The sequence below is a fragment of the Arvicanthis niloticus genome, chromosome X (assembly GCF_011762505.2).
Source record: "Arvicanthis niloticus isolate mArvNil1 chromosome X, mArvNil1.pat.X, whole genome shotgun sequence".
NCBI lineage: Eukaryota > Metazoa > Chordata > Mammalia > Rodentia > Muridae > Arvicanthis > Arvicanthis niloticus.
In genome coordinates, this window is record NC_047679.1 from 51,259,426 (window position 1) to 51,280,600 (window position 21,175).

The window sequence follows — 21,175 nt, forward strand, 5'->3', positions numbered from 1 at the left end:
AGTATGGGTGGGAAAGACGCTCATAAGAGCTCATCTCTAACTAAGAAGGTTTTGGCGGTTGGTAGTTGCTGCAATAGTGGAATCATTTATTGGGAGTATGGTCACAGGTAAGGTAAACTGTCAATATCATAGGAGATGGCTTCCTATTTATGCATATATGGGCAGTACTATTTGGATTCAGTAGGTTAAAAAAATAAAAATGTGAAAGCATCAGGAAAAAAGGATGTGAAGCTGGGAGGGAGATTTGTTTGGTGAGGTCTGGAGGGAGTTAGATTGGGGAGTGGGTAATAAGAACAAGATATATTTGTATCTGTATGTGTTTCTATAGCCCTATCAATCTATCTATCTATCTATCTATCATCTATCTATCATCTATCTATCTATCTATCTATCTATCTATCTATCTATCTGCAAAAGAAACACTATTTGAGATACAAGAAGATCAGGACAGCCTTATTTAAATTGGTAACATTTAAGAAGAAACTTGGAACATAATGATAATAGTGGCAGACTTCATGCTACACAGAAGGGTGGTAATTCTAAAGGCCCCAAGGTGATAAGCATGCTGGAGATGATTCATAAATGGGCAAAAATGGCCAGGATGGTTGTCACAGTAACTTAAGGTAGGAGAATTGCAAGTAAAAAGGGTTACAAGGAACCTGACACCACAGCAATTGAAGGACATGACTCACCCTGTTATTACTGCCAGCTGCTGCTGCTGGTGTCAAAATGTTTCTTTCAGTCTCTCATTATTCCCCTAAGGTGAGAGACCCCTCCTTGGTCTTAGTAACCTGAAAGTTTTAGTTCATTTTGAGATAACTGTCGATACTAACCTTGCCAGAAAAAGGGTACTATATTACCTTTTCTCAGATAACTGCCACTGACATCTTTGAATGGGGGGACACTTTGTTATTTCAAGATGGTAGTAAATGTTTTTTTTTTTTTTTTCACATAACTTCCACTGAAACTGTCAGGGCTGGAAGTTAGAGGAATGCTCTGTAGCTATGCACCAAGATGAAATCCCAGCCTCCACTGATATTTTAGTGGTATGCTTATTGTGATGTAATTAGTGACAGAAGTTTCCAGATTACATTTGGCCTTGTTTGGTAGCTGCCTGGTAGGAAGGAAAAGAGTGTGTGTTGTTTTAGGAGAGTAAGGATATAAGCTTTGACTCTCACATCACATCACCTTACTGGCAAGGGTAGACTAAAATAAGAACATTCTATATTTGGCCTAGGTTATAGAAAAATAGCTTATGATGCTATTTGGCTAAATTGCCCCTTTCTTTACATTTTCCCTTGAAAAATATACAAACAAAAAATAATCAGGCTTTCCTTGATAACTTTTATAGTCTGTCCTTATTGAAATTTGTACTGTTAGCTTTTCTCCTACCCAATCTTTACCTTATAAGCTACATGGATGAATTAATTGGATAAACACTATCTTTTCTAATGCCTATCATTGGGATAATTCTGTGAAGTAGTGGAAGATGCTTAACTCTCAGGGGCGTACAGCCTTGAGCTAGAGTCTCAGAACATCACTTACAGTATAATCATCAGAAAGTCATTAAATCTATAAGAATTTAAGATATTTTTCTTCATAAGATGAAGATTATCATGGGCAACTACTATCTAAAACTATCATGAGGGTTTTGTTCAATAAAATTCAGAGTATCAGTGCTTATGAGGGTGTCAACTCACATAAGAGAGCCTTACTTGTGTTGTGTTGTGTGTGTGTGTGTGTGTGCTTAACACTGTGGAAAGCACCATGAATGAAAGAATCTTTTGGAGAAACGGGTTTGTTTGACTCACATGTCTGGATCCATCATTGAGGAAAGTGATGGCAGAAGCATGAGCAGGAACCTGGAGGTAGAAATTGAAGCAGAGACTATGGAGGACCACTTCTTATTGACATGTTCTCTATGCCTTACTCAGTTTGTCTTCTTCTACACCCCAGGACCATTTGCCCAGGAGCAGCACCACCCATGGTGAGCTAGGCCTTCTCATTTCAACCATTAATCAAGAAAATGTCCCACAGGGTTTTTGAAGGCCAATCTGAGAGAGAGGCTTTTTCTCAATTGTGGTTCCTTGTAAATCCTCTAGACCGGGTCAAGTTGATAAAAAGATCAATCAGTATGCGAATCAGCATGTACTAATGCACCATCCCGATTCACTGTCAGTACATTGTTACTCACAAAGGAACGATTAAGGAATGGATTCTGCTACCAGTAGAAACCACAGGATAAAGGCCATGCAGCTGAGCAAGTTCCCTAAGTAGGAAGCCATTTTGTTCAGACAGCATCTGAAACCCAAATACTCATCTACACATGATTTCTCAGCCCTTAAAAGGCTAACTTCTAGGTACACAGAAACTTACCAGTCACACTGTGAACATAACCAAGAAGTGTTACTAGCCCAGAAAAATGCAAGTGTTCCTATGTACTAATAAAACAATTAATAACCGTCTAAAATTTCCCTGTTTGATCCTGTGATGACTTTATTGCTTTGATCCATCTGTTCAGAGATCTAGTTTCCTCCATGTCCTTCCACGGTAGTGTGGGAGTTGATTGCCCTGTGACTAGTAAAAGCACACCGTGACCTCAACTCCACAGCAAACAAGGCTACTGCTCACATATTAACCATTTCTGTGCCTCCATCACTACACATAAATTTATTGATTTAATCTTCCTCACTGTAGCAGCATGCCTAATTTTAATCAAGTGAGAATATAAGACCTGGCAGGTTTTCTTACACCCTGAAACAGGAGTCTCACCATAGCACCATTTAACAACTAGTAATTGCCAACCAATCAATATTTTGTCCATTGATACTGCTAATATGCCTCACTGTCTCCTGTACTGGGAATTCCTTTCCCTAACATCTCTTTTCTTTGTCCAATCCTGAGATTGTAGTGACTTCCCCTGTTCTTTTTCCTTTGTTCTGAGTGATCTGCCTAAATGTTCTTCCTCTAAGTTCCTCCAACCTAATCCCCATTTCTCTTTCTCCCTGGCTATGTTGATAGTGCAAAAAGAATAGAACCAAGCAAGTCCCTTTTTAACTTGAAGTCAGTAAGTACATAGTAGAGAAAAGAGGGAAGAAAAAGGGAGGTAAGGAAAGGGAGAGAAGGAGGGACAGAGAAGAGAGAGAGAGAAAGAGAAAGAGAGAGAGAGAGAGAGAGAGAGAAGAGAGACACTCAGGCCAGGCAATGAAGGAGTATGGAACATGTTTAAACTTACAAATCACAAAGTGAGCTCAGAGATTAGTGATCATGAAATATATTTTTAAAACAGCTTTATTGAATATTTTTATATAATAAAACTCATCCATTTTCTAGTATTCCTGTTGGCAATTTTTTAATAAATTTACTGAGAAGTGCAGCTACCATCATAACATTCTTTTCTTCTAAATAAGATCACATATGGCTACTAACATTAGTTGTTTCTCTTGTACTCAGTACCAAGAGACCACTAATTTACCTTCTGTCACTACTAGCTTACATATAGATGTGCCTTCTGGTACCTGGATTCTTCTACTTACCATGATTTGAGTTTGAACTCTAACATATCAACTATTATAATTTCAATTATTTTAATGCTTAATATCTTATTTTGTATTACAGCTTTATTCATTCATCAGTTGATAAAATTGGATTGCTATCAATTTTGATTATTATAAACACTCCTTTTAAGATTATTTAGTCAATGTATTATATGTACATGTTTTTAATTATCTTGATTATATATTGATGAGTAGAATTATTGGATAATATGGCAACTGATGCTTTAAATTTTACAAGAACTGCCAGACTGTTTTAAAAAGGTCATGCCATTTTAAATCCCACCAACATTGTATGAATTTTCTTGTTTTTTTCTCATCCTTGTCAGTATGTATTTCTATTAGGATTAGCCAATATTTGAGATAGGAAGAGATTTAATTTGCCTGGTTTTAAATAAAATTATAGTAGTGAAGAACATTTCAAATCAAATGCTATCCCGTTAGCAGCCCCTTAAATCCAATGAACACTATAAACAAAAATACAGATCAAACAATGGCAAAGCAATGTTCTTAAGAGTCAGTCTTACAGATTGTCTAGTTTGTGCATGTATATGTCTGTGTGTATCTGTTTTCCTATTTTTAAAATAGTATGATCAAATGTAAATGTGCACATATAAACTACAAGTGATTGCTTCATACGTTTAAATATATGCACATAGTCTAAAGACTAAACAACTCTCCTTAAGATTTTTAAATTTAGGGCTGGGAGTGGTGGCACACACCTTTAATCCCAGCACTTTAAAGTCAGAGTCAGGCAGATTTCTGTGAGTTTGAGGCCAGTATGGTCTACAAAGTGAGTCCAAGACACCTAGGGCTATTACACAGAGAAACTATGTCTGAAAACAAACAAACAAAACAAGAAAAGAAAGATTATAAATTTAAAATACAAACATGTCTGTTAGATCTGCAGCCAGACAAAATTCTAAATGTCATAAACAATTTGAATGCAGGAGAACATAGACTATAACTCAGATCTCCTGGGTTACGAGTCAGAATTGCCATAGCTCTGCTGCTACACCCAATGATTAGAAACACATTTCTTTCTGTACTGACTAAGCACACACACAAAACAACCGAATGAGTCACACCAGTTCAGTGAAAGCAGAGGAATAAACAAGGCATTTGGATGTACTTCTGTTTATTGATTAATATGAATTGTTTGCAGATTATCATAAACCAAACACAACTTGTCAGTATCCACTCATGCATATGGCTCAAAATTTAACAAAATCTCTATAAATAGCTCATTTGAAGGAAAACAATAATTAAAACCTACCTACATTAAACACAAAACATCAAAGACCTTGGTAATAAATTGAATGAGGGGTATGAGGGTGACATCTCAGTGTGCCAGGACTATTAGGAAGAGTGGTGTAGTGTTGACATTTTTACTTAATCTAATATTAACCACCTTAGAGAAGAAAGTTCATGTCCCATACTACATACCACCTTTCGAAATTCCAGTGACATTTTTAAGTGGAGGGAAAAGTGAACCCTGAACCCTGACTCACCTCCACTAAACACCTACCTCTCCCTTGTAAACAAAATATTTTCTGTTGCTAGTTCAAATATGTAAAACACAACTACTGTCCAAGCTCAGAGTTATGTTATATACATTTCTCATGAATTCTTCAAATAGAAGAGTACTCAAAGTGGTCCCACTTTATAAGGACACTACTTGAGCAAATATGCAAATATGAAGTAAGCCAAGGCTAAATATCAATTATAAAGAAAAAAGAAAGCCAACCTTCACTTTGCTTCTACCCATGATACCATAGAAAGCAAAGCAAAACAAAACTTCACCTTATTTTAATTACCAATTCCAACTGTTCAATTCAAGAAAACTGGAACCAAGGTGATTCTTGGTATGAATGTATAATGACCTTGCTATGTATAGGCACAGTGAAGCCAGGTGCCTGGGTCATTTAATCACATTGTTTTTGCTGCTTTATCGTCATAGGCCTTTTCACTGAGAAGTCCTTGAGATTGAAGCAGTGCCAGGCACATGGTGACCTTTCTACAGCTGGAACCTACTTAAGCTGAATCCACCTCAGATCGGGTGCTAGTTCTTCTCCACCAGAAGTATAGATATGACTAATTGAAGTTGGTGAGATAAGCATAAACTGTCCCAGAAAAAAGTACAGAGAGCCCAAAGACCAAGGTCTAAACCTTGGCTCACACATATTTGCTAATGCTTCCATGAGACAAGGTTGCCTGGTACAGACTTGTGATTCAATTGCTTCTAATCCCCTGCCAAGTACAATAGGATCTTTTAACATTTTCTCTCTTGTGCTTTTAACACACTTATCAGCAGTTTGACCTTAAGGCCCTTAATTAGTGTTTATGGATGAGCTGTTTTTAAAGATACACTTAACAGAATCTTGTAGAGAACATTCTCTGTTAAAGCTAAGTCCTGGTGATGAAGTCCACATTTTACATAACCCATCAATTGCTTGTAGGATAGAAACTAGCTGCATAAGCTTCATAAAGATTCAAAGATAAAAAAGAATAACAGAATCTCCAAGGAAATTCTCATTTCTCTCTGCTCTTGAGATGTACAGGTAAGAACTGAAGGCAAAATGAATTTTGAAAAAGAACCAAATGGACAGTAAAGCAGGCATTATGGAACTGATATGTCAAAAGAAATACCCATACCTTGGGGGACCCTTCACACTCTCACTTAGCAAACTTGAAAAATGCTGTGTGTATCTTTGGAGGCCTGGTGGGTGGTTGCTTGAGGAGCCCAGGCACAGGAAAGGGAAAATTGACTCAGAAATGTACTTTAGGGTTCTGAAAGATCAAACTGAAGCCTGGCTTTCTGCTGGGGGTAAAGAAATATAGAACCTCAAATATTAGATAAGGCCCGGGAGACCCATGTCAAATTTTTTTTATGTGTTATGCTACAACTCGGAACCATTGCTCGTTGAACATCCATCAGACCTTCCAGCAGACTCACAGAGTGCTATGAGTCTAGGGACCCAAGAAACAAGCAGAAAAATATCATAAACAGTGTTTAAGAGCTAAAGGCAAGAAAACCTTCTAATATAAGATGAACTCATGTGATAGTTTCCAGTTGAAAATTCCACTACAGCCTCAGCAGCACTATGGGATCTGGTACATTTTTTAGTGTTGGAAATGTTTTATTTCCTTTTTTACTTCCCTTCTTTTCCCCTTTCTCCACCCTTCTCTTTCTTCTACAATGCTAGGATGGAATATGAGACCCTGTTCATGCTAAATGCAAGTGCTTCAACACTATCTAAGTTGCCATCCCTTGTATTTTTGAGAAAGAGTCTTACAATGCAAGGCAAGCTTGCTTCCAAAGTCTATTACTCTTGCTTCTGCCAGCTTGATATTGGAGGATGTTTGTATGCAGCCATGCCCTGTGTGTCTACCTTTTAAGAGTCAGCAGTAAGTGTCAAATGAAGAGATATGACTGAAAGCATTCTAGCCTTTCTATGCACTCCTATTGCACTGAGCAATCCCTGCACTGCCTATATCAAAGTTTGTATGAGTCACGGAGACAACTATAATGTGAATAATGTAAAGTGCAGCACCCACAGGTTTAGTGCATCTTTACTACATCTTTGAACCAGAATAATTGTGTGTATCTTTAGTTTGTTTCTAATATGCTAAGTCACACCAGCATCCAGGATAGTATATATTATTCCCAAGCAAAAAGGTTCAGTTGCTTTACTCATTTGACTGCTTTTCTTCATTGAAACCTGAACCACTGTGAGGGAATAGGCATCAATCCTTGTGGCTCATTTTGTACATACAAGGATACCTAAAGCCAATACATGATAGTCACATCTAAGTCCTGAGGTCTCATCTGACATATTCCACAAAAAAAAAAAAAAATATGAGGAAAAACATTTCAATTCATGCTGAGAAGCATGTAAAACTGGAGGTTCAGGCTTAAGAGAAATAGACTGACTATTCTCTATGCCAAGAAAGCACCAATGGTCCCCGTAGCTCTACAGGGCACTACTCCTGCACCTCAGAAACTTGATAGTCAGGACCTGACTGGAAGGGTTAAAAGGTAAAAGAATATTAGAGTAATAAAAATGAAAAGACGTCTAGGAAGCAAGAATTTAAAAAAAAATATAGAAGACATAGATTTGAATCCCCACCAGAGAGTACTGGTAGCCTGTCTCTGAGAATGAAGAGTCTAAGAAATACACTGGCTTGATAGCTATCATAGCTATGGAAGTCTAGGAAATGAATTGTAAAATTCAGGCTTCAGGCCTCCCCATATCTTCCTCAATATCCCCTTACTCTGTGTATGTGTTTGTGTGTGTGTGTGTGTGTGTAGGGGTTGGGCGGGGGGAGTCAAAGCAGAAAGCTAAAAGGGGACGCATTTCATATTCTCTTCAAAGTGATAGGCAGATGTCAACATAGTTCTGTATACTCCTTTTTTTAGGCCTACTTGTCAAAAATATAGGCAGGAAACATATACAGGCAGGCAAATTCTACCTCATTCATTGTTATTCCCCTTACTTCTATAATTAAAGAGAAAGAACAGGCACAGCAGTCCCATGGCTATGGAATCTGGATCCCCAGACTGGAATAAGAAAACAAAAAGTGTTCAAGGTCAGTCATTGGGGAATTAATCCTCCGGCAGCATGTGGCTCTGTATGCTCCATTTTTGAATGCTGGTTATTGTGGGACATACATCCCAGGCTCCTGCTACTGTTGTTGAATAAAAGAGCAGGAAAGTCCAGCAACAAGCACTGGCAAGGTTGCCAAGAGTGAAAGAGACCTAGAAAAAGAGCAGAGCAAGTTAGAATCCCATGATGCAAGCTCAACACCACCCTCTTCTTCCTTTTCTCTAAAGGTTACTGGTTAGATGAGCAAAGATTTAGGACACAATAGCAGAAATGTATCACCTGGCTATAGAGATGACAAATCTGTCCTATTCCAAACTAGTAATTTTTTTTTTTTAAAAATGGATTATGTTATAAGCACCATATACAAAAAATAAAAATAAAAAAAAATAAATTAAGAAAGGCGGTGCTTTTCAGACAGATGTTGTCTTCAGTTCTCAAACAAGGCAGATGAGTCAGAACAGAACCAGAACCCATAAGTGAGTATGAGATACATTTGTGCTTTCTACAGTTGTGAGCTCTTGTTCACTGCAATATATGAACAACAACTACATACTTTTTAAATGAAGAAATAGATTGGGCATCCTCAATCCAAAATTAAAAGATTCAAATCCCAAACTGCTCAAAACTTTATACAACTTGACATAATACCATAAGTGAAAATTTTCACACTTGACCACATATGACAGATTGTATTAAGAATACAATTATGAAATACTTTCAGGCTTTATATGTGTTCCTTTTTCCTCAAAGATATTTCACCATATATGTGTATGTATGTACATACACACATATATGTATATGAGACATATATTGAGATACAGACAGATATATTTCAAATTCAGTGATGGGGTTGAATCAGTTCTACAATGGGACTGCTAATCGTGAGTTCTAGTCTATTTCTGAGATTGGGCTGTTCTGTGATTTTAAGCAAATCACTTTTTATCTCTGTTGCTCCATTCCTGCTTGTTTAAAGTGAGATTAACGTACTTCTTATTTGCCTACCACAGAGGGATGAAGTTATGAAGTTCAGAATAAAATGTAGCCGATAGAAAAGGAATTTCTAATTTGTGACTGAGCACAGGAAAAGGAAAAAAAAAAGGCCTACCATGCAGACACTATGAAGGGCACTTGCATACACTTTCATTCAAACCTCAAGAAAACTTATGAGCTGAAGGCTCTGTGTCTGAAAGAAGTAAAACGATTTGCACACGTGTATACAGCTATTCAGGAATTGGTATGTCTCTGAATATGGTGCCACATATCTCTACAGGCTTGTGCTGCTTATAAACACGAAAGAGAAAATTGAATATGACCGGTTGATAGTGGGGTCTGGATGAAGAAATTGGCCTCATGTCAACCTGCCTGGTCTCGAGACAATTGTTGTCCTAGAAGTCCAATGTAAACTTAGTTCAAAAGTTTAGTGCCCAAAGTGTTGCCTCTCCAACCTCTATTGGTCCTAGTTTCCCGCTATTCTTCCATCCAATTCATATGGAACAACAGAACCTGGATTGGAAATTTCATGAAGGTGGCCCGCACCTTCTGGTCCTTTAGCCATACCTTTCTAGCTCACCATGGTAGTTAAAGGCTTGGAACTTCAAAAGGTACATAGAGCTCCAGCCTGTCTCCTGAGTATTCGGCTGTGTTCTCTCTCAAGGTTTCAGCTCCAGTAGAGGGGACAGAGCTGGAAAACTTTTGCAGGTCCAGCTCTGTACATTCAATGGGGGTATGGACCCATTGAGAATGGCTCTCTGAGGCGCAGGAAGCCATGGTAAAGGACTCCTGAGTGGGGAAGCCGCGAGTGGAGCTGCAGTCATCATCTAGGATGGAGTTAAGTGGCTTGATCTCAAAGATGTTCTCATTCGCTGGAAATTCAGGACTGGTCTCTTGGCCAGGTGGCATGGGGAAAAGAGAATCCTCTTCCACGGCCTTTTCAGCCTCATATTGCAATGAACCTCCTGCAACTCGAAGCAGAAAGCCACTGAGTCATTACCCAAAGTCAGGGTATCTTTTCAACAAGTTACCTCTTAATAAGCACAAAATAGGGAAGGGGTGAGGGGATCTAGGAGCCAGAATTTCTCTTCCTCTCCTGGAGGACCAGATTACCTAAAAGTGGCTAAAATGACACATTTCAGAAACATATTTTCATTGAGTTATCACATTAAGTCTGCTAGATGATGGATTAGGAAAGACAAATGCATTCAGATAGAGATAAATGCTTTGCAAAAATGAGATTTTAACATGTGCCATTCTTTCATGATCTATGGATATTATGAAATATGGCAAAGGAACCAGGCAGAATTATGGTAGTCATGTTAAAATAGGAAGATTATCTTGAATTATGCATATGGGTTCATACACCTCCAAAACTAAATCATGGTATTTTTTATTCCATGCTTAATTATAAATATTTTAATTTAGTTGCATTTTTCTAGTTTCTAGATGTATCCTTAGAATATTTAAAAGGCAGAAATGACACTAGAAAGATGTGGCATAAAACAAAATCAATATACCATCCCTAGTTTTAGAAGTAGAAGAGAGCTATGAGCCAAAGGAGATGATTGTCCCCTCCCCTAGAGCAGTGCTTCTCAGCCTTCCTAATGCTGCGACCCTTTAATACAGTTCCTCATGTTGTGGTGACCCCAACCATAAAATTATTCTCACTGTTTTGTCATAAATGTAATTTTGCTACTGTTGAGTCATAACATAAATACCGATGTTTTCTGATGGTCCTATGTAACCCCTGTGAAAAGGTCATTTGACCCCCAAAGTGGTAAAACCCACAGGTTGAGAACCACTGCTTTAGAAACTGTAAATGACCTTCAACAAAAAATATACCTTCAGTCTCATATATTCATGAGGAAACAAACTCCCATAGAGTGTACAGAAAGAAACACAGTCCTGCCAATTTCTAGATTTAGGTCTTATGAAGACCCAGGGAAGCCTGTTAAACATCTGGAATATGATAACTGAGATATGCCATTAAATATGTGACAATTTGCTAGAACAATGATAAGTAACACATTCTCCCACATGAGTCTGATTCAATATGAGGTTACAAACTGTGTATTCATGATTTCTCCACTGTGGATATGGTTCTTCTGTTTGTTCAAATTATTTGTGAGTTCATAAAATTTCATACAAAGTCAGAGTGTTATGTATTCTTTGGAAATGTGGAAGGATTTGCAGTGCTAACAACGAGGAGGAACTGAGTAGTGGAGTCTTGATTAGCTAGGAGATGGTCTTACTAGTATGCCACAGTCTCATTCCTTTTTTCTGCATCTACATTAGATTTAGATCACACCAACTTGATCTTCAACTACACAGCCCTAGCAAGTGTAAGTCAATGAATACTAATAAATATCTTTCTCATATGAAAATCAATGGGAAGCTATCTGTCCTCATGCTCCAGGGAGGGGACTACAATAATATCTTAAGGCTAGAGAGAGTTCCTCATTTGTCCTCTCCCAAAGAAGGAATATGGAGCCAGGCAGTTCTCAGATGTTTCATCACATTAACATTCTTGGACCTAGACATTTCATTACCCTTGATCCAGGATCCGGTAAGAGTTCTTATTTCACACAATACCTTGCAAAGTCTGTATGGTTAATAAAACAAACATACTGTGGTCTACAATTATCTTGACTGTCTGAGCTACCAGATTACTCCTAAGGAAGTTGAAGCAGAGTTGAAGAAGAGTCATTTAGGATCAGAAGTGGGAATACTACACCTCATGAAATGCTAGATTCATCTTTGTTTAAACAGAATACACACAAATAAACTATTGGGAGGCTCTAGATCAAAACTGACTAAGCAAGCTCTATCTAAGAAGGATTTTTTCCAGCATAGAGTGAAGCTAAAATAAACAGTGTTACTTCAGTCACAGTATCCATTAAGTTAAGGAATCTTGTGAGTCCTTGTATCTGGTAAACTGTATCCTTTCCTTTACTAACACAGATCTACTTGTTAGTCTGAGGTAGTTTTTGTTGTTGTTGTTTTGTTGTTGTTGCTCTCCCTGTTTAGTTCACAGATCTCTTAATTGCACTGAAGCTGCATTGGACACTGATATTCTTGTCTGGAATTCTAACGACTTTGTTAGTCTTGATGATCCCACCACTTCCATATTTGCCTCTTAATGAACTGTACTTTCTGTCTTACATTATTGGCTGGTAGATAAAGTTGAAAGCAAGTAAAAGTATTATCAACACTTTAAACATGATCAGATATCTTTATTTTCACTATATAGCCATTTCACATGGCTTTGGACAGATCTCCTTGGACAGCAGCATTTTGGAGGGTAGAAAAGTATAAGAATTTTGACTAAACACAATGGTTTCAGTTATCCTACATTGGGAAATTACTATATTGACAGCATTTATTATTAATGTAGGTATAGCTAAATCCTCTTCAACTCTAATGTTTCAGAATCTATTTGTATATATGTACATATATATATATACTAATACTATATTAGTATATATATAATACATGTAAACATATATAAAAGAAATAATATATCTAATCCCATCTATCACTTTGAAGATTAAAAATAAGTAAACCAAAGAATCTAGATAATTTGAGTTAGACTATGATTTAATAATAGAGTTGAATGTTCAGTCTTGAGTTTCCTCTATCACGTGATTTCCCATAAAGGAAAATGCTCCATAAAGCCTAAATACCTAATAAACTTGTCCATTCAACTTCTAGGTAGACTCTAATCCTTTTGACTTCCTATATTTTTTTTATAGCATCCCAGATAGTTCCCATGGGGCAACAGAGCATCATTGCTGGGATTTTCAATGTGTCAGGTAAGGCCTATTATCATGCAGTCTCAGAAAAATTCTTCTTGTACCAAAGAAAGAAAGAAAGAAAGAAAGAAAGAAAGAAAGAAAGAAAGAGTGTCTTACTTCTGATTCATGTGAAATGTTAAATAAACATACTTACTACACTGACAATGTCTGCTGAAGATCTGCTTACAATAGAGGAAGAAGAGTCCAAGGAAGGCCAGGGCAAATACCACTAGCAGACTCCCCACCAGTGCAACAAGTGTGGCTTCCTTAGGGGGAACAGTGTGTGCATCTACCTTCACTAAGCTCAACTGGAAGGTACCTGTGGAACAACAACAAGAAAACAATGAGTAAGGTCAGTCAACGTAGGCAGTTAACTGTCATTCTGACAAGGGCCCTAAAGTTCTGTAGGCCACATCTTCTCCTTTAGGCCATCTGCATCAGGTTTCCTATCTTCATATTTGAGAATAAGTAAAATTATAATAAAATGAAGCAGAGATCATATGCTGCAGGATAGTATAAATTAGCATCATTAACCAAATTAACCATATTGTGTTTCACTCATGCTATGTTTTGTAATGTAACCCAAAAACAAATATTACCCGATTAAAATGGTCATCAGTGAACACTGGATAAGTACATCGTGATTTTCTAAGATGTCATAAAAGACCTTTCATTGATTAATATAAATAACCCAGTGGAGAAAAACAAAGTGAAGAAAGGATAGCTTATGACCTTTATAGAAAATGTTGTAAAACACAAAGTAATAGCAAATATTGTCTCTTATATGAATATAGGTGAAGTAATACAATCATTTAAATAGCAGTGGAGAATAAGGCAGAGAAATAAGCCAATGAATTTACCACACTATATGCACCCTTACAGTAAAGCCATCAACATATACAAAATACCAATGTACTTTGAGTAGAAACAATGTGTGTCACCTTCAGACTGAGTCAGTTAAGAGCTGATACATCTTAACCATTTCTTTTCTGTAATAAGGAACTGGATACTACCTGGCCTAGCAATCATAGGACCATGATGGAAGAAAGCCTTTGTCTTATGAAAAGAAGCATGGGATTTGTTTTCTTTTTAGCCACAGGATAGCCTAGCAAAAATCTTCTAAAAATTTAAGAAAAGTATTTGCTTCTGTGGAGGTAAGGACAGAAGACTCAGAAAGGATCTAAAGGGAAGCTTATTATGCCTATTGTTTTAAAAGGTCTGAAGGAAATATACAAAATTTGGGGATTAATTATCCAAGAATCTCAGATAATATAGGATTTTATCTTTTATAGTTATATTTATTTTCAGTGACTGTTTTATATGTCATGATTTTTAGGAAAACACCAATAATTTAAAGAGTATGTGAGAAGGTAGGCAACAATTTAGAACATCAGACAAATAAGTAAATGTCTATTGACACACGCAGAAACTAGGTTCTAGCCCTTTTTTCAGCTTCTAATGTAGTCTAAGACCTAAGGATTTCCATATGCTATATATATTGACTCTAATAGCAATATCGACTCTAATAGCAATTAAGTGTAGAAATGTTATTTTTAAAATACATTGTATCATTCCTTAATCAATCAAACCCAGCCAGGTAGCTCACAAAGTATGAATACAAATGTTTTCTCATTAGATACATTTTTTTAACACAAAGGAAATGAGGTCCAATGATTCTGAATGCTAAAAAGTTAGGATTTAATTATAGGCAACTGCCTCTGTTCAATATGCCAAAGGAACGAGTGCAAAGGATTGTTTTCCTTCAACAAAGATAAAGAAGTTTACTGATTTTGTTGACTAACAGAGGTTTGGGGAAGAAGAGAGGAAAAAATAGATACACACACTGAACCTCAGAAGAAGGAGTCTGCTTTGTACATGGGATGCATTCTTGGTCCTGCAGGCCTCCAATGCGTGTCTTTCGGTAGAACCTGTGATCAGAGCAGAAAGGAATGGCAGAGTGGTGAAACACCAATTGACTTGCAACAGCCCTTCCTGAGATGATAGGAAATGTCTATGAGTCTTTTCTTTATGAGAGTGCCTACCCTCGTGAGATCTCTGCCAAGTGCGATTCAGTCCATCTTCTTCCTGATTATCCATATCCTATAGCTCAAAGGGGAGCTAGTCATGAGACAGACAAGCAGTTATATGATGCCAACTTCTTCATGATTCCTGTGTAATCTACCTAACATGATATTTACTTTAAATTTTAGGCAGAATATCAGCATGATTAAAAAGCTTCTAGGTGCTCATCTGTGTTTGAAAATTCCTGGATACTGTGTATAGATATATCTAGTTAGAAAGATACAGATTCCTCATTCATGAAGCTTAACAAGAGCATGAAACTGATCCTTAGAATACTTTCACTAGGGTCTAAGAGATAGGATAATAAAGGGCATCAAAGAATGTTAAAATTTTTCAGAAGGACATATACAGTTTAGTAGGCTTACCTGGGCAGACAGTCTCCACAGATAGCATTAGAGGTATTTGTGCAGTTGGCCTTCTGGACCCTATTGATGACAGCACAAGTGATGCATGTCTGACATCTGTGATGTCCCCAAGTGCTTTTATACTTTCGGGGAGGGCAGGCTATGCAGTGTGCATCTCCACCTTCTCCATAACCACAATCCTGAAATATAGAAGGTGTTCATAAGAGTTTAGGGAAAGAATGTTATGACTCAAGTGAATATACTGTAAGACACTATTTTTCAAACTACAAGTTTCCCTAAACTTGTCATTACATACATTTACCAGCACTGAAAATTGAAATGTAACTAAATAGAATAGTGACATAAAATGAAGTAAAGCTAAGTGCATCAATCAAAATAAACAAGATTACACTAAGGGAAAAAAACCTCCAAATTTTAGTTTATTTCTTAATCACACTCTGCCTATTAGAGACTTAATGAGGGTTGGGGCCTATATTAGCCACAATGGGGCATCTAATCCCATACATGATAGGTTTCATTTTGTGCTTGCATGATAGAAACACCAGGTAAAAGAGAACATTTTGTCCCCAAGAAATAATACACTTCATTTTCATCATATGGCACAGGCCATACATGACAACTGATTGTTATTAAGTATAAAGCATACAAGAAAGCCCAATTTTATAGTATCTCAAAGGGTGCATACTAGCAAATATCTGATATAAAAGAATAGTTAGTACCTACTGTTTTAACTAAAACTTTCACAGGTAAAACACATCTTAGTATATGTTAGGTATTGATGAAAAATTACTTCTTATACTAGGTCATTTTAAAAATGTTTTAATATCCAACAGAAAAGGGATCTGTCTGACTTTTGCTTCAGGTCTGATATCAGTTCGATGATACTAGGGTTATTACCTCAAACCCATTCTTTCTGTGCATAAGAGAACTGAACACTTGAAGGGATTAGAATAAAAGTTCTGCAAACATAATTTTAGCTCTCTTACTATAGAAATCAGTGTGGTGGTTCCTTAGAAAGATGGAAATCAATCTACGTCAAGATTTAGCTATACCACTCTTGGGGATATATTCAAAGGATGGTTTATCTTCCCATAGAGACACTTGTTCAACAATGTTCATTGCTGCTCTATTAATAATAGCCAGAGATTGGAAATCACTTAGATGTCCTTCAACAGATGAATGGATAAAGAAAATGTAGTACATTTTTACAATGGAGCATTACTCACCTGTTAAAAATGTATGGGTGGGTAAATGGATGGAATCAGAACAAATCATCCTGAGTAATGGAACTCAAATCCAGAAGGACCAATATGATATTCATTTGCTAATATGTGGATTTTGGCTGCTAAGCCAATTATAATCAAGCTATAATCTAAGAAGCAGATGCATAGAAAGAAAAAATAGAATATATAGTTATGGATGAACTGGCCAGGGTATTGGAGAAGATCAAGTAGGGTGGAGGAGGGGAGAGAAAGATGAAGGGAAGAAGATGGGAAGAAGCAACTAAAATTAAGAGTCATTTGACTGTAGATTGGAAACTTTATACAGTAGAAGTTTCTTAAAATATATCTACACATGAAGGCAATCTAAATAAATTAGCCAAATAATGGGGGAGACAGATCCCCCAACTGGACATCTCTTGTTACCAGAGTAAGCCTCCAATAGCTTTCTCTGGGTTATATTTAATTGAATTAAAAGGGGTTCCATGGGAACCCCCAAACAACACAGGCTGTGACCAAGACTATAGGTTTTTTTCTACAAACCGATGAAAAGGCCCACTTTCTGAAGACAACACCTACACAAATTAGTAAACACTGAGAACTCTAGCTGGTGTGTATGGAGAGCCTTCACCCATAATGACTAATGTTCTTGCTATCAGAAGGTTCTCTGTATACTACCAAAGGAGAAATATAAGCATCAACCCAGGTACAAAGTCTTTAATCTAAAACAGTTTCCTACCTATGAGATATGCTAAGGCAATGGTGGCCCAAAGCTTGTGGGAGTGACCAACAAATATCTGATTTGATTATTAACTCACTCACTAGAGAAACAATGATAGAAATTAGTCACTACTCACTGATAATCAAATAACAATTTTACTGATTGTTCAGAATTTTCCTTGATTTTACTGATTAATTTATATAATATTTATTGAGAAACTAATATATAAATTATGGTTCTGCCATGGGTATTATGACTAAATGATTAAAAGTATCAGAGTAAAAAATCCCTGGTGTCAGGGACTTTTATACATTTTTATTCACTATAAAAACGTCTAAGATTGCATTATCATCCCTATTTTAAAGGTGAGAAATTTTTTGCATCATCGGAGTTGACTAGCTCATTAGACTTCAACGTGCACAGAGATACTATGTTTTAGGAGACATGAGCAACAGGGATATTGATACAAGTACCCAGTTCAATTAGCCTCTTAATCTTGTGGGACTAAGAATATTACTACATAAGGCTGTATGGTTGAGTGTATATAGGCAGCTAGTATCCTACAACATCTATAGTCATAGAAATTTTCTTAATCTCTAAAACTCAGAGACTTCTTTACTTTACATGAGATAAATAGAAAAATTTCTCAAGAAACATCTTTCCAAATATCAAATAGTCTAGCAGAGTAATGTAAGATCCAGTAGTACTAAAACATAATATAGACCAAATAATGCACCAGGGATACAGAAAATTATTCTTTCAAAGTGACATCAACAAAGAAGGCCAGAATGCTTGTGTTAATGCAGCCTGCTAAATGAAAGATTTTAGGAACTCTGAGTCTCCTGAAAAAATTACTAGACACAATGAAACACATCATCAGACATAATGAAACACCCATGATAATAAGAACCAAGAAAATCAGATTAATGAAAAAAAGGAAATCAACAGATACCACCAGCTAGATGAATCTATTATTGAAATTACTTAACAAGGATTTTAAAGCATCCAAAAATTGCATGGACAAACAACTATAAAATACATTTAAATATGAGATAAAATTAAAATTTAAAAGCAAATTAATGAAAAGTTTTAGGCAAATTTGGTTTTTTAAAGATATTGTCTCTATAGCACGATTTGGCCTGGAACTCATCATGTAGCCCAATCTGGCTTCAAGCTGGAAATCACTTTGTTTCAGAATGCTGGTATCAGAGCTGAAAGTAACCATATTCAGCTCAAAGAAATTGTTGTTAAGAGCCAAATAGAAGTTATAAAAATAACTGAATAAATGAACAAAATTGACTGGCTTTGCTGATTACTAGAAAATTAGAAAAATCACTGAACCTGAAGATAAAACAATAGAAAGATTACAGTTCAAATAGCAGGACAATTAGACTACAATAGACAAAAACAAGAAAATGACTGGAGAATTTTGGGGCTAATATAACAGATCAAGAAATAAAACTACCAAAATCACATAAAATCAAAACAAAGAAAATGTGTGTCAAGAAAGAGTCAGAGAAACAAAGGCTAAAATTTTCATAGATTTGGAAAAAATATCACCAAATATGATATCCAATTAACAACATAAAATAAGTTAAAACAAATACATAAATATATAGAAAGAATCTCTTGTGTAGTGTACAGATTCAGGGCTATGAATAAAATACTGATTTGTCTATAACCTTAGGCAGGAAATAGAAGGTAGGACATCCGGTAGAGTGATTGAGTTCTGGGATAGAGAGAAAGGGGAGAATGCACCCTGGGATATGAAAGAGGAGACTCACGGAACCAGGATACAGGTATTCAGCAATGTGGAAGAACTTAGATTCAAATAAATGAGGCATTAACTCATGAGCTAGTTAGAGGAACATGCATAGCTATATGGTCTAAGTATTTGTAAATATATTTGAGTCTCAAAGTTGTTATTTTTGGAAACGGGTATGGGTTGAAAAACACCTCACTACACACATGTATTTATATACCCCACACATATATATTACATGAAATCCCCATACACTCAGTCACACACATATACATGTGCACACAAATGTGTGTATGTATATATGGATATATATCACATATACATAAACATACATACATGTGTTTTTATATATATATATATATCATATATATGTATACATATATATACATATACACATATATATACATATATACATACATATACATATATATGTATACATATATACATATACACACATATATATACATATATACATACATATACATATATGTATACATATATACATATATATACATATACATATATGTATATACATATATATACATATACATGCACATGTATATATACATATATATACATATATGTATATACATATATACATATACATATATACATATGTATATATACATATATATACATATACATATATACATATGTATATATACATATATATACATACATATACATATACATATACATATACATATATATCATATATACACACATGTGTATATGTATATGTGATGTATATCATATATACACACGTGTATATGTATATGTGTATATATATATAACAAAACTGGAAATTATGTATATTGTATGTGTATATAATAATACTTCTTGGCAAAGGTCAGTTTTGAAAATATTCAGGAAAGTATGACATTAACTCTAAAACAACAATCACTGAAATGACAGTGAGTTTTTGTCTGAAACTTTGAAAGTTCTCTTAAGTCATATTTTTAAAATATTGAGAGTACATGACTGCCAAGTGCACATTCTAATATTCTTCAACTTAAAAATAAAAGGGAAAACAAAAATATTCTTCAGGCAAGAGAAAACTCCTGTGTTGCCCAGTAGACACACTATAAAATAGTAGCTACTAGAACTTTTTAATCAGAAAGAAATGATCAAAACTGGTAGCATATAAAGCTTCAGGAAAGATGAACAATATTGGAATCATAAAAATACATTTATAAAAACCGAGCTTTTGCTCCCACTCCTTTTCAATATTGTAAGCACCAGCCAGGCAACTTAAGGCATAAAAAGGAAATTAAAGAGATACTAATTGGGAACAATAAATTAAACTATCTCTATTTTTAAATGACATGATATTATATGTTAGAGATCTGCCACTACCACTGCCAACCAGAAAACATATAGAGAAAAAGATCATGGCAGCCTCTCATTCACAGTAGCCTCAAAGAAAATTAAGTGCACAGGAATTAAACAGACATTAAAAAGAGATGAAGGACCTTTAAATCTCTAAAGAATTGGATACAGACACTGGAAAGTAGATATATGAATCATGATCTTTGATTGGTAGAATTAATATTGTAAAAATGAGTATTCTATCAAATGCCATTTAGAATTTTAATGCAATCACAATCAAAATCTCCATCTTTTTCTTTTCAGAAATAGAAAAGAAATGAACTATCCTAAAATTTACATGGAGCCATAAGACTCCAGGGAGTAAAACCCATTCCGGTTTCAAAATACATTACTGGGTCAAGTAATGAAAACAATATGATAATGGCACAAAAATAAACATATTGACCAATGAAACCAAACTGGTGATTCAAACATAAGTATGTATAGCCACATCCATCTAATATTCTACAAAGATGCCAAAAAACACACTGGTGAAAATACAGTATATCCAACAAATGGTACCAGGAAAACAGGATGTCTACTTGTAAGAGAAAGATATCAGAATTGTATCTATTAACTTTGACAAAATCTAAATTCAAATGAAGCAAAGACCTAAATATGAAATATCAATGGTAACCAACAGCTTTCTAATTTCACTTAAGACCTGCTCAACAAGAGGAAAATCATGCTAGGTACAGGAAACCTTTTC

General features: G+C 35.7%; 1 protein-coding gene across 3 annotated transcripts in view; it reads right to left on the reverse strand.

Moving 5' to 3' along the window:
- Nucleotides 1-6,844: 6,844 nt before the first annotated feature.
- Nucleotides 6,845-21,175, reverse strand: part of Eda2r (ectodysplasin A2 receptor) — a 35,554-nt gene continuing 21,223 nt past the window's right edge. Inside the window, exons 4-8 of one of the 3 annotated variants that reach the window (XM_034486335.2) lie at nucleotides 15,396-15,574; nucleotides 14,791-14,876; nucleotides 13,103-13,267; nucleotides 9,719-10,122; nucleotides 6,845-8,313 (exon numbers count right to left, since the gene is read on the reverse strand). In XM_034486335.2, coding sequence (XP_034342226.1) covers nucleotides 9,740-10,122; nucleotides 13,103-13,267; nucleotides 14,791-14,876; nucleotides 15,396-15,574 — 813 coding nt within the window. In that variant the 3' untranslated portion in view covers nucleotides 6,845-8,313; nucleotides 9,719-9,739. The remainder of the gene's footprint in view (nucleotides 8,314-9,718; nucleotides 10,123-13,102; nucleotides 13,268-14,790; nucleotides 14,877-15,395; nucleotides 15,575-21,175) is intronic. The other 2 variants (XM_034486337.2, XM_076918189.1) reach the window with 2 other exon arrangements.